The sequence below is a fragment of the Mizuhopecten yessoensis genome, unplaced genomic scaffold (assembly GCF_002113885.1).
Source record: "Mizuhopecten yessoensis strain PY_sf001 unplaced genomic scaffold, ASM211388v2 scaffold2751, whole genome shotgun sequence".
NCBI lineage: Eukaryota > Metazoa > Mollusca > Bivalvia > Pectinida > Pectinidae > Mizuhopecten > Mizuhopecten yessoensis.
The window spans coordinates 7,881-20,469 of NW_018404701.1; the positions used below are offsets into that span (position 1 = coordinate 7,881).

General features: G+C 36.3%; 3 protein-coding genes across 3 annotated transcripts in view; 2 read left to right on the plus strand and 1 right to left on the minus strand.

Annotated features, from left to right (window-relative positions):
* LOC110446514 overlaps positions 1-3,962 on the plus strand; it is a 10,374-nt gene extending 6,412 nt beyond the window's left edge. The window contains exon 2 of the mRNA XM_021491699.1: positions 3,065-3,962. Within this exon, the coding sequence (XP_021347374.1) occupies positions 3,079-3,693 (615 nt within the window). The 5' untranslated portion in view covers positions 3,065-3,078 and the 3' untranslated portion in view covers positions 3,694-3,962. The remainder of the gene's footprint in view (positions 1-3,064) is intronic.
* A 2,989-nt stretch (positions 3,963-6,951) lies between these two features.
* On the plus strand, positions 6,952-10,306 carry LOC110446517. The gene is made up of 3 exons (XM_021491703.1): positions 6,952-7,450; positions 8,766-8,819; positions 9,436-10,306. Exons 1-3 carry the CDS (start codon positions 7,105-7,107, stop codon positions 10,068-10,070), a joined length of 1,035 nt encoding a protein of 344 aa, XP_021347378.1. The 5' UTR covers positions 6,952-7,104; the 3' UTR covers positions 10,071-10,306.
* LOC110446516 (polycystic kidney disease protein 1-like 3) lies at positions 9,572-12,369 on the minus strand. The gene is made up of 3 exons (XM_021491702.1): positions 11,968-12,369; positions 10,603-11,295; positions 9,572-10,563 (listed from the first exon to the last, which is right to left on the minus strand). Exons 1-3 carry the CDS (start codon positions 12,367-12,369, stop codon positions 10,327-10,329), a joined length of 1,332 nt encoding a protein of 443 aa, XP_021347377.1. The 3' UTR covers positions 9,572-10,326.
* Between the last annotated feature and the right edge of the window lie 220 nt (positions 12,370-12,589).

Here is a 12,589-nt window from a genome sequence, read left to right on the forward strand (position 1 = left end):
TCTCTCTCTCTCTCTCTCTCTCTCTCTCTCTCTCTCTCTCTCTCTCTCTCTCTCTCTCTCTCTCTCTTTCTCTCTCTCTCTCTCTCTCTAAAAAAACATTACAAAATTTGTATTAAATTTTGGTTGAAGAATGAAAATGAGTGTGAAAATTAATACTGTAATTATTCTGTAATGCTGAAAATGTTTCAAAAAATAAAATAATAAAAAAAAGTACATATACAGCTAATATCGCACAATGACAGTACCACGGAATTTTTGCGTTTTTCTCTTATCGCAAGTTTAATCAAATATTAATAAGTTCATTGTTTTGTAAACGCTACAACTAAATATTGTTGAAATTTTAGGCATGGAAATTTTAATTGTGAGGATTTTTATCATTTCACAAATATGATGCTTTCAAATTCGTATAATTACAGCGGGCACAGTAAAACACTGAGCAAATATTAGTAAGATTTTCAAACATGAATAAGCTTTTGGATTTGGAGATGCCGCGGACATCTTGGGGTTAACCGGAATCAGTAGTCAAACGTAAGCCAATTAATTGTGTAGGTATTGTTATTAAACCGATTCAACACAGTAAAAGTGTATCCTCTTTAATGAAAAACAAAGACTGACAGACTTACGACGTGAAATATATGTAGAAGCACCACAAAAATATCAAAGCGTTAATATCGCGGATAGTTAAAAGTTTAATTAACTTCAAACATAACTTCCGTCGGCTTTTAATTTCTTGTCGTTGCTTTCCTTCTCAACTATGGAATCATTGCATAATCTACATGTACAATGTGTTACTCAGGGATGAGGAATTGTCTAGATTTAAGTGGTAGGGATCGGGTCGGTCGGGGAACAGTTTTACAAAGCGGTAGCTACCGTACCGGGTTCTCGTCGAATGACAATTATATGGGTATGAAATCGTTGTAAAACAACCCTTTTCTAACATTCTTTCACAAGTTCAAAAATATTTGCAACAGGTGCGGCGAGGTTTGGTAATTTAACTCTGGGAATCCAAAGACAGAACGGACGAAATTGCAGTTCGTGATTTTTTTTTGGCAGATTATAATCAATTTTCTTACTCTTGATTGATATACGATAGTGACACGTCATAAGCCTTTCTTACGTCATTTCTCCATTGCATCTATTATTATTTAATTTATATAAACAAACTTTGATATACCGTGAAATAGAATTTCCCACATTTTTATTTCGTATTACATTGATACTTTTTCTTAAAATGAATAGCAAATTCGCAGAAATTCATTTTTTTTTTTATATAATCAGGATAAAATTAAACATGAAAAACGACCCGCATAGATATTAAGCGGAATATTTTATCATATCTTCAAAATCAGCTAATGAAATACTGCTATAGAATCATTTATTTTCGTGGGGTTAAAATTTCGTGATTTTCATATATTAGCCTGTTTCAAGGACATATGTTTTGCTGATTTCTGATTTCCCCCTATCTATATCATTCCAAATTTATGTTTTCGTGGGGATTTCATTTCGTGGATTTTTGTATCCACGAAATAAACGAAATTTAATATCCCACGAAAATTTATGATTTTACAGTATTACAGTATTTGAAATAAAAATTATCGTTTATGAAATAAAATTTATCGTTTATGAAATTAAAAGTTCGTTGAATTTCATCACAAAAAGCTTCATTAAAATTCATGAAATAGATGTAGAAATAGCAATAAAAAGGCCGTCGCTATTACCATCCAAGTAAAATATTGGGAAAATACTGTACTTTTGGCCCCTACTGTTTTGTTGGTTAGGCACACTCGTCCCCTACGTAATGCACTCTGGACTTATTTGGTTAACACGACACAAAGCGACAGCCATTTGTCTACTTTTATGATGTCTGAACGAAAACTAACGTGTGGTTTACGGCAGGTATATGTTGGCGTAAGTTACGTGTGGTTTATGGCGTAATTAACCAGTACCCGTAACTTAATTACGTGTACCCGTAACTTATTTACGTGCACCCGTAACTAATTTACGTGTACCCGTAACTTATTTACGTGTACTCGTAACTTATTTACGTGTACCCGTAACTTATTTACGTGTACTCGTAACTTATTAACGTGTAATCGTAACTTATTTACGTGTACCCGTAACTTATTTACGTGTACTCGTAACTTACGTGTGCCTCGTGAAACGGACTAAAACAATTACGTACGGTTTACGGGTACCCGTACATTAACGTACGCGTCATGACACGGCACCCTGTAGGAGCCGTAGGTAATAATATCTAGTCTGTAGCTTTATTTAGTCCATGTCAATATCGATTTGACCGTGGTCCACTTTTATAGTTACAAGTGTGAGATTAAAACCAGACGATGCAGACCAATTGAGCCTTCTTTGATTGAATCTATTATTGCTAAGACGTAACCACGGCCTTAACCATTTCACCACTGTAGACCATAATGGACTCGTCCAGATCAATGTTTGGTAGATTCTACTGAAGTTACCTAGGGGGAACGGGTTAAGTACATTTCAATACAAACACAGTGGTATATAACAGGTACAGATATATTTTAGTGTCAACATTGTATTGTTTCCATGTCGCTCAGGACAGAATTTGCAAATGAGCTTAAATTAGCAAAATTGAGGAAGCATGGTTAGAATCAGGAAGGCTGTCATTTATTGCATCATCATGCATGTCAGGATGAACCTAATTAATACAGGGTCGGATGGTATTAGTACTTTCTAAAACGTGGAATTTGTATACAGGTATATCAAATAGTGTAATGTGCAAATTATGAATGAATAATGGGTAAAAAATTTACAGGAGAAAAATAATTTAAAATAATTTTTAAGCATCGATTTTGAATACAAATAACATTGTTTGCATGTACGTGCACACTATTGGTTCTTGCAACACACCATTGCTTAGTAATAGGAAAACTACAGTCTATTCAAAATATTTCCGAATGCAAGTTTAAATTTCATGTATTTCAAATGTAAGTAATTGTTGTGTATTTACAGTATATACAGCGCAAAGGTGACAGTGAAATATATTTAACTTTTTTAAAAGAAACTTTTGTTGTTTTGTTGTCAGGTCCCCGATTTGTGATGGATCCAGCGACCTTATATTTAGGGTTCCTCTCAAGCGATAAACTAACATTGTCAAATAAACGACTGGACAGCAGCTATGACTGGCCAACAGTAAAGGACCGGACGTACAGCGGGGCACAGGGATCATCTGTGATTACCAACCGACAAACAATGTACTTTGAAACTGTCATTTATTATCGAATAGTTCAGGACCTAGATAAAAATAATCTGGTTTTCGAGGTTGCTTTCGCAACTGAAAAGGCAATTGGTGAAATTTTCTATGTCGGTAACCAAAAAGGGGCGTGGTCCATTTATGCGTACAATTCTGATACACATGGAGTCACTCTCTTCTTCAAAAGTCATGGAGGCAATCTAATGCATAGTGAAATTCTCAGTGACGCGACTTCCGGAACAGAAAAGTACTTGAATTTGGGATTCCTCATTAACAGAGTAGACAGATTTATCGCTGTGTTTGACATTTACATGAACAGGAAGATATACACCTTTACTAACGTGAACGGATCTCAGGAACTGTGGCCCGTATTCGGAGTTTTTAACACGGAGAGACAACTTGTTCGCCTTCGACTGAACTCTGAAAGAGACATAAACAATGTACCTTGTGGTCTGTTTTAGCTTATACTCTCATATTCAGCAATGATTGCTATGAATACGACGAAACAGAGACAAAGTTGTAAAAGTTACACATGTTTAATAATATAAACAGTGTAGAACAGTGGCAGAAATAGGACACTGATGGATATTTCGTAGTATAATTGACAGTTATTGTGAATCCGGGAACAGTCAGATATTTGGTTAACATGGTACAATAATGAATAATAAATTCCTTTTTTTTTTTAGACAAGGCAATATGTTTAGATATTTGTCTACTTTACAATATGGCCCTGTAANTTTGACCGTGGTCCACTTTTATAGTTACAAGTGTGAGATTAAAACCTGGCGATGCAGACCAATTGAGCCTTCTTTGATTGAATCTTTTATTGCTTAGACGTAACCATGGCCTTAAGTACACTTCAATACAAACACAGTGGTATATAACAGGTACAGATATATTTTGGTGTCAATATTGTATTGTTTCCATGTCGCTCAGGACAGAATGTGCAAATGAGCTTAAATTAGCAAAATTGGGGAAGCATGGTTAGAATCAGGAAGGCTGTCATTTATTGCATCGTGATGCATGTCAGGATGAACCTAATTAGATGGTAGGAGTACTTCTACAACGTGACACATATATCAAACCGTGCAATTTGTATACAGGGATATCAATTAAATATTGTAATGTGCAAATTATGAATGAATAATGAGTATAAAATTTACAGGAGAAAAATAATTTAAAATAGTTTTTAAGCATCGATTTTGAATACAAATAACATTTTTTGCATGTACGTGCACACTATTGATTATTGCAACACACCATTGCTAAGTAATAGGAAAACTACAGTCTATTCAAATTATTTCCGAATGCAAGTTCAAATTTCACGTATTTAAAATGTAAGTTATTGTTGTGTATTTACAGTGTATACAGCGCAAAGGTGAAAGTTACATATCTTTAACTTATTTAAAAGAAACTTTTGTTGTTTTGTCGCCAGGTCCCCGATTTTTTATGGATCCTTCCCTTTTAAAAAAAGACATTTGATATGAACTGTCTTTATCATTGTAGCACTATCGCTCTAGATATGACTAAGAAATGAGTCGAATTGATTTTTGAGTATTTTCCCTTTAAATTAGACTTAGTAGTAAGTCGACTTTATCACAGGGACACTTTTCCTTTAGACAAGACTAAGAAGTGAGTCGATTGGTTTTTTTGGCACTTGGCCATTTATCTGTTAGATATGCCTATTTGTTGAGCTAACTGCAATATTTGGGAACTTTCCCTCCGGATTTGACTAGGATATGTTATTGCAAAATCACTTGAGAGTAGCCCGAAAAACCAACCCAGTGATTGCTCGATTAGTATATCTTGACTGACTTAGTTAAACAAGAGGCGCACTTCCACTAACAGAATAGAAGAGACTGGTTGCACTGATCCCTTTTCAAAAGAAGAAATATATTAATGTTGTCTATAGATTTTATATGTAGAAAAATGATGAATTGGCCATACGCTGTGTACATTTTACAATATTGTATATTGATTAATGCATATGTTTGCTAATACAATAAAATCAATTAAACATATTCTGGATTGTTTAATAGTTGTAAATAGAATTATTATCAGCAGGGCCTTTAGTAGACCATTTTGAGTATGGTTTATGAGTATGGTTTAAAAGTGATATTTGGCTCTTGGATTTTAAAGGAAAGTTCTAGTTAACATATTTTTTGACTCTCCAATATGGTATTTGACTCATGGGTTTAATATGACAGTTCTATTTGACAAATGCTTAACTCGCCAAAGTTCAAGGAAAACTCTATTTGATATTGCAAAACGTTAAGGGGCAACAGAAAGCCTTTATTATCAGTGTTTCAACCTGTAAAGATCCATGTAACACTTTGAAAAATGTGAGCTCAGTATTGGAAATCGTTTTCCGGCATGAGTATAGCATTACTAAATCATTTCTGGAAAGGAAAACATACTCAAGAAAACTTTCATAAATAATAATAATGGTGACGTAAAAAAATATATTCAAACAACAGTTACTTAGTATATTTTATTCTGTTCATTTAAATTTTCTGTCATGATTAATTCGCCCGCATCACCGATAGCGAAAAAGGCGAAAATGATGCTGCAGTGAAATGTTTTCAGTGTAAAGTCTACGAAAACACATAGAAATTCTCGAGTGTTTTGTCTGCGGTGAGACAAGGAACCTTTAGACAGGCATTCACTGGTTTTTGACATCATTTCTACTGGAAAGATCGGAAGTATCATAATTTATTTTTTTCGTACCAAAGAACTTACGAGTTTTGTGTTAACACATATAAAGGAACAAGATAAAACGATGAGTGCATTAAGGTTGAGCCCGTAGTAAATTTTTTGACATATAATAGCAAATTGATAAACTAAACAACGTCTATATATCAAACAGTGTGTTTACATAAATATCATATACTATCTTTTTATAATAGAGTTCTTCTGTATCCCCTCATAAAAATCGCATGATCCTGGTATAGCTGACAGTTACTAGAGTCTATCGTATGAGGGTTTGAAGGATAGAGAAATGCTACCTGAGGATATAAAATTTACCCATTTTTCCCACCTTTTACAAAGACATTGTGAACGCAACAATACATATAGTAGATTTTCTAGATACCGGTTCTATTTCAAGTTAATCAAGAGCCTATTTAGAAAGAAAACGTGTTAATTCGGAGGTACAGATTTAAGGGATTTAGAACATTTTCACAGCATGTTTGGTTTAGGAATATTTGTTTTTGTGAGTCGATTTCTCTAATGTCAACTTTTTTTTCCAGTAGATATTCCACCGCTGACCAATGTGTCAATTAAATGACGTCATATCACAGAACATCAACAGACAGGGTTCATTTTGAACTCCAACATTTGTTTATGTAGACAAATCTGCTACAAATCAAGTGCCTCTAACCTAATAATATAAATAGCACTTTATATATATATATATTTAAAAAAAAATTTTTTTTTAATTATTTATTAAAAAATAAATACATATGTTTTAAAATAAAAATTGAAATATAGATAAGCTCAAACATAAGATTATGCAAATGAGCCTGAAAAAATAGCTTATAAAATTGAGTAACTATTGTCCTTCCGTTTATAATGGTGATAAGCTAAATCAGTGTTAAGCGAAAATTTTACTTTTTTGTTTATCTCTAAAACACAGCCATTAACAGAATTAAAACTAACAGATAACAAATGTTTTAGTACAGTAAATTTACATACAAAACCACAAGATTTTGCCTTGTAGGTTGATCAAATTATTTGAGGTTGAAAATGTCATTCAACAGTGACTGGGCTAATTATCTTTCGAATAACTAGATCCTTTTTAATTAGAATCTGGAAGACTGTCATTTATCGCATAAATCGGCCTGTTAGGATACACCTACTTAATACGGGGTCAGATGACAATAGCAAGGTACATGCTAATCGTGTTATTCGTGTTAGGGACTTCAGTTGGTGCTCAACGTTCACATCACTATAATGTTAAAATGTGTGGCCGAAGGAATTCATCGACTCTGTTAATTTTGGTTTTATTTCATATGAAACATTATGGAGATGCGCAGCTCATTGGAGAAGAAAAGAAATATGTTTTTCTTGAACAAGCTGTGTTGGAGCGAGTGAGGTCGACATTGCTAGAAATGACAAATGGTCTCGAAGCAAGAGTAGGACGTCTGGAAGAGGACAACAAGCGAATTGTATCGGAACTGAACTCCTTGAAGAATGTGGATCCTATAGAGCCTGCACCAGGTAAGACAAATCTGTGGAGATTGGAGAGTTTAGTTTATGGTAAAAGGTACCACTGCATCAGCTTTAATCGAAAAGAAGAGTTCCACTCGGAGGTAAGACGAGCATATCTGTTGACTGGGAGATCGGATGACGATTTTGTACTGTAGTGTTTCCTGAATAAATATAAGAAAACTGGAATTGTTATTTGAAACTGATCCTTTACAAATAAAGTGATTTAGTGAGAGAATGTTTGAATATAATATGTACAGTTATTCAGCTTTTCAAATTTCCTTAAATGATTTAAGACGGTTCCTGATTATGACTGGTGACAAGTTAAATGCAAAGAACAATGCAAAGACTGCGTCCTCCACTAGCATATAGAGAGACAAACATAACTTGCTGGTTAATTATATTCCCTTCCTGTCCCTAATAAGTTGGCTACAGTTTAAGTCGAGTGTGGTTTATTATAATCATGATACACATTTCTTAACATTTTAATTTATTCAATTATGTTTCAGATGAAATGATTTACACGAATATTATTTTAAATGGTGTAGAAAATAATTATATAATAGGATCGTGATTTACAGTTTTCCTATTGATACACACATTAAAATTCGCCTGTGTTCGCCCACTGTCGCGCAAGGGTGCTTATCACGGAAAAACTACAGATTTTCCTCTTTGAATGTCTGACAAAGAAATTCCGCCAGTAATAAATCTGTATTTTTTCCACAATTTATGAGTAATAAAAACAAATTATAAAAATACATTATAAAAACTTATATAGTTATAAAATATACATAAAACAAGAATCATACGTACTTCTACGTCGGATGAAGAGCTCTTGAAAGCAGATGAAAGGCACTTGTGAATAAAGTTTCAACATTAAGTAATAATTATACATACATGTATACAACAAAAAACTCAAGTCCTTGTGATGGTTAAATATAAAAGAAATGACAAAAGAGTTCCCCCGGTGAGCCTCTAAAGAGGTGAAAATACTAGGGCAGTAGCAATGAACGATGTTGTCACTTCTTTATATACATGTTAAATGTCCATGTAAAGTGGTAAATATAGAAAAAATAAGATATAATGACCTTCAAAAGTAGCAGCTTTCAACCATCACATGGCTCTCAAGGTTATTTCAAAAGGACAACGCCATGACGTCACAATTACCTATCATCACACTACAATAGAAACATGACGTTACAATAGCATTGCATTTTAACAAGTGCATATAGCCAAATTCACAGAATGGTGTTACCTACAAAAATGAAGAAGCAATTATTTGAACAGACACCTAGAAACTAAATGTTCTTCTTTTGTTTTTGTACAGAAGCAGTGAATGGCTGCCCTTTATCAGACAACTGTGCTGTCTTTGGTCTTGAGTGTAAGTTTAAAGTTATCAAAATGTTTATTCAGTTCAGACACAATTACTGTATTAATTAATTTGTTGGTAAATATGTGTATGGGTACAGAAAGTGTTGTCCTTTCGTTTATAAACCTATTTTTTATAGTCAGGATGACTGTCATTCGCTGTAAGGATGTGGCTACTTAGAACTTTGTCAGATGATTATAGCGGAGTACGTGGAAAACGTGACACACAACTAAAATCGGGGAAGTTGTGTGCAGGGATCATTTTCTATTTAATAAAGTACCATGTGCACTTTATCATTGCACAAAATAGACATGGGATAACAAATTTCAAATCGATTTTGAAGCATAAGCTGTATTTATTTTATATTTCCATTTTATTTTTTTGAAAGCAGATGACATGTTTTATTGCCCATGCGGAGTATAGACTAATGCAGCGCTGAACGCACAATACTCTACTAATAGAACGCTCTATGACCATATACAAAATTCATATCGTTATAAAACTCAGATTTAAAAGTAAAAAATAAGGTTTATAAAACGTCATTATTTGTTGTATGATGACAATTCAGTGCCAAGGTATGAAATTATGTTTACCTTTTTAAAAAATAAATAACATTTTTTGTCGTCAGGTCCCAGAATTTTTATGGATCCAGCGACCCTGCATACACGTTTCCTGTCAAGGGATAAACTAACAATTTCAAACAGACAAGTGGATAACACATATGAAGGACAAACAAGAGCTGACCTAAACCGGGTGTACAAAGGGGTACAAGGGTCAACTGCAATTACAAACCGACAAAAATTGTACTTTGAAACTGACATCTATTACCAAATAGAAAAAAACTTAAGTGCAACAAATCTTGTTTTCGAGGTTGCGTTTGCAACAGAAAAAGCGATTGCTCAAAGTCACTATGTCGGTCGACAAAAGGAGGCGTGGTCTATCAATGCGCACAGTTCTGTTACACAGGGAGTCACTCTCTTCTTCAAAAGTAATGGAGGCAATATAATGCATAATGAAAGTCTAAGTGACGCCACTTCCGGTACAGAAAAGTACCTGAAACTTGGATTCTTCATTAACAGAGTGGACAGAATTATCACTGTGTTTGACATAAACATGAACAGAAAGATATATACCTTTACTAACGTGGACGAGTCTCGGGAACTGTGGCCCGTATTCGGCGTTTATCAAGCGACAAAAACATTTGTTCGTCTTCGACTGAGCACTGCAAGCGACATAACTAGTGTTCCTTGTGGGCTGTTCTAGATCATAATTGAAGCTAGTCCCTCAATTTCCTCTCATTCATTTACGACCGTTGAGAAAACGAAAAAGGAAAGATGAGGTTTGAAAAATGAAAGAGTCTAAGCACCATCATGGTGCTTCATGTTCAAACCAGATATGGAAATATTTTGCAAACACTCTAGGACGCTGTAAAGGGGTTATTAGCATGACAGTCATTGGAAATCCATAGTTGAAATAAATTTTATGTTTGTAAACGAAAATACTTTTTCTTTTGTATTTATCAAACCGGCGCATCACTGTAGCTGTTGGACTCTCTAAGATCTGAAAGATAGTCAGTGAACAGTGAAGTAGAACTCGTCACCTGAGGGTTCACGGTTGGCAGTAATGTAATGCTCGTCACCTGAGGGTCCTCGGTTAGCAGTGATGTAGAACGCCTCACCTGAGGGTTCACGGTTGGCAGTAATGTACTACTCGTCACATGAGGGTCCACGGTTATCAGTAATGTACTGCCCGTCACCTGAGGGTCCTCGGTTAGCAGTGATGTAGAACGTCTCACCTGAGGGTCCTCGGTTAGCAGTGATGTAGAACGTCTCACCTGAGGGTTCACGGTTAGCAGTAATGTAGTGCCCGTCACCTGAGGATCCACGGTTGGCAGTAATATACTGCTCGTCAACTGAGGGTCCTCGGTTAGCAGTGATGTAGAACGTCTCACCTGAGGGTCCTCGATTAGCAGTGATGTAGAACGTCTCACATGAGGGTTCAGGCTTGGCAGTAATGTACTACTCGTCACATGAGGGTCCACGGTTAGCAGTGATGTAAAACGTCTCACCTGAGGGTCCACGGTTGGCAGTGATGTAAAACGTCTCACCTGGGGGACCACGGTAAGCAGTAATGTAGAACTACTTAACTGACGGTCCTCGATAAGCAGTGATGTAGAACTACTCACCTGAGGGTCCACGGTTAGCAGTAATGTACTACTCGTCACATGAGGGTTCACGGTTGGCAGTAATGTACTGCCCGTCACCTGAGGGTCCACGGTTAGCAGTAATGTACAACTCGTCACATGACGGTTCACGGTTGGCAGTAATGTAGAACTACTTAACTGAGGGTCCACGGCTAGCAGTGAAGTAGAACGTCTCACATGAGGGTTCACGGTTAGCAGTAATGTACTACTCGTCACATGAGGGTCCACGGTTAGCAGTAATGTACTACTAGTAACCTGGGGGTCCACGGTTGGCAGTAATGAGAACTACTTAACTGGGGGTTCACGGTTAGCAGTGATGAAGAACGTCTCACATGAGGGTTCACGGTTATCAGTAATTTACTAGTCGTCAAATGAGGGTCCACGGTTAGCAGTAATTACCTACTAGTCACCTGGGGGTCTACGGTTGGCAGTAATGTAAAACCACTTAACTGATGGTCCTCGGTTAGCAGTGATGTAGAATGTCTCACATGAGGGTCCTCGGTTAGCAGTGATGTAGAACGTCTCACATGAGCGTGCTCGGTTGGCAGGGATGTATAACTACTTAACTGAGGGTTCACGGTTAGCAGTGATGTAGAACGTCTCACATGAGTGTTTAACGGTTAGCAGTGATGTAGAACTACTTAATTGAGGGTCATCGGTTAGCAGTGATGTAGAACGTCTCACATGAGGGTCCTCGGTTAGCAGTGATGTAGAACGTCTCACATGATGGTTCTCGGTTAGCAGTATGTAGAACTACTTAACTGAGGGTCCTCGATTAGCAGTGATGTAGAACGTCTCACATGAGTGTTTAACGGTTAGCAGTGATGTAGAACTACTTAATTGAGGGTCATCGGTAAGCAGTGATGTAGAACGTCTCACATGAGGGTCCTCGGTTGACAGTCATGTAGAACTACTTAACTGAGGGTCATCGGTAAGCAGTGATGTAGAACGTCTCACATGAGCGTGCTCTGTTGGCAGGGATGTATAACTACTTAACTGAGGGTCCTCGGTTAGCAGTGATGTAGAACGTCTCACATGAGGGTTCACGGTTAGCAGTGATGTAGAACGTCTGACATGAGGGTCCTCTGTTAGCAATAATTTACTACTAGTCACATGAGGATCCTCAGTTAGCAGTAATGTAGAACTTCTCACCTGAGGGTCCTCAGTTAGCAGTAATGCAGAACTACTCAACTTGGGGTCCACGGTTAGCAGTGTTGTAGAACTACTCACCTGAGGGTCCACGATTAGCAGTAATGTAGAACTACTCAACTGAGGGTCCTCTGTTAACAGTAATGTAGAACTTCTCACCTGAGGGTCCTCGGTTAGCAGTGATTTACTGCTCGTCACCTGAGGGTCCATGTTATATTTCGACCGAATAATTCTTACTATGTTTTCCGTCTGCCTTGAAGCCGCCCTGATAAAAGTAAGCACATGCTTGCACATACTTTTGTCAGGTATTTGTTTTTGTAAGTGTAAAGAAAATTAAACAGGGAACGACAACTTGAGTATCTTTTGTACACAGAAATGTTCTATATCAAGAATGTCTTTTAAGTCTATTGAAAAATACGGAAAGCCCCGT

Bases quoted from the DNA above. Each gene is read 5' to 3' on its own strand.
- LOC110446517 (XM_021491703.1), top strand. From the start codon at position 7,105: ATGACAATAGCAAGGTACATGCTAATCGTGTTATTCGTGTTAGGGACT. The intron at 7,451-8,765 runs GTAAGACAAATC...GTTTTTGTACAG, and splicing joins TCCTATAGAGCCTGCACCAG to AAGCAGTGAATGGCTGCCCT. The intron at 8,820-9,435 runs GTAAGTTTAAAG...TTTTGTCGTCAG, and splicing joins TGCTGTCTTTGGTCTTGAGT to GTCCCAGAATTTTTATGGAT.
- LOC110446516 (XM_021491702.1), bottom strand. From the start codon at position 12,369: ATGGACCCTCAGGTGACGAGCAGTAAATCACTGCTAACCGAGGACCCT. The intron at 11,296-11,967 runs GTGAGACGTTCT...CCAGTTAAGTAG, and splicing joins TGCCAACAGAGCACGCTCAT to TTCTCATTACTGCCAACCGT. The intron at 10,564-10,602 runs GTGAGACGTTCT...GAGGACCCTCAG, and splicing joins TGCTAACCGAGGACCCTCAG to GTGACGGGCAGTACATTACT.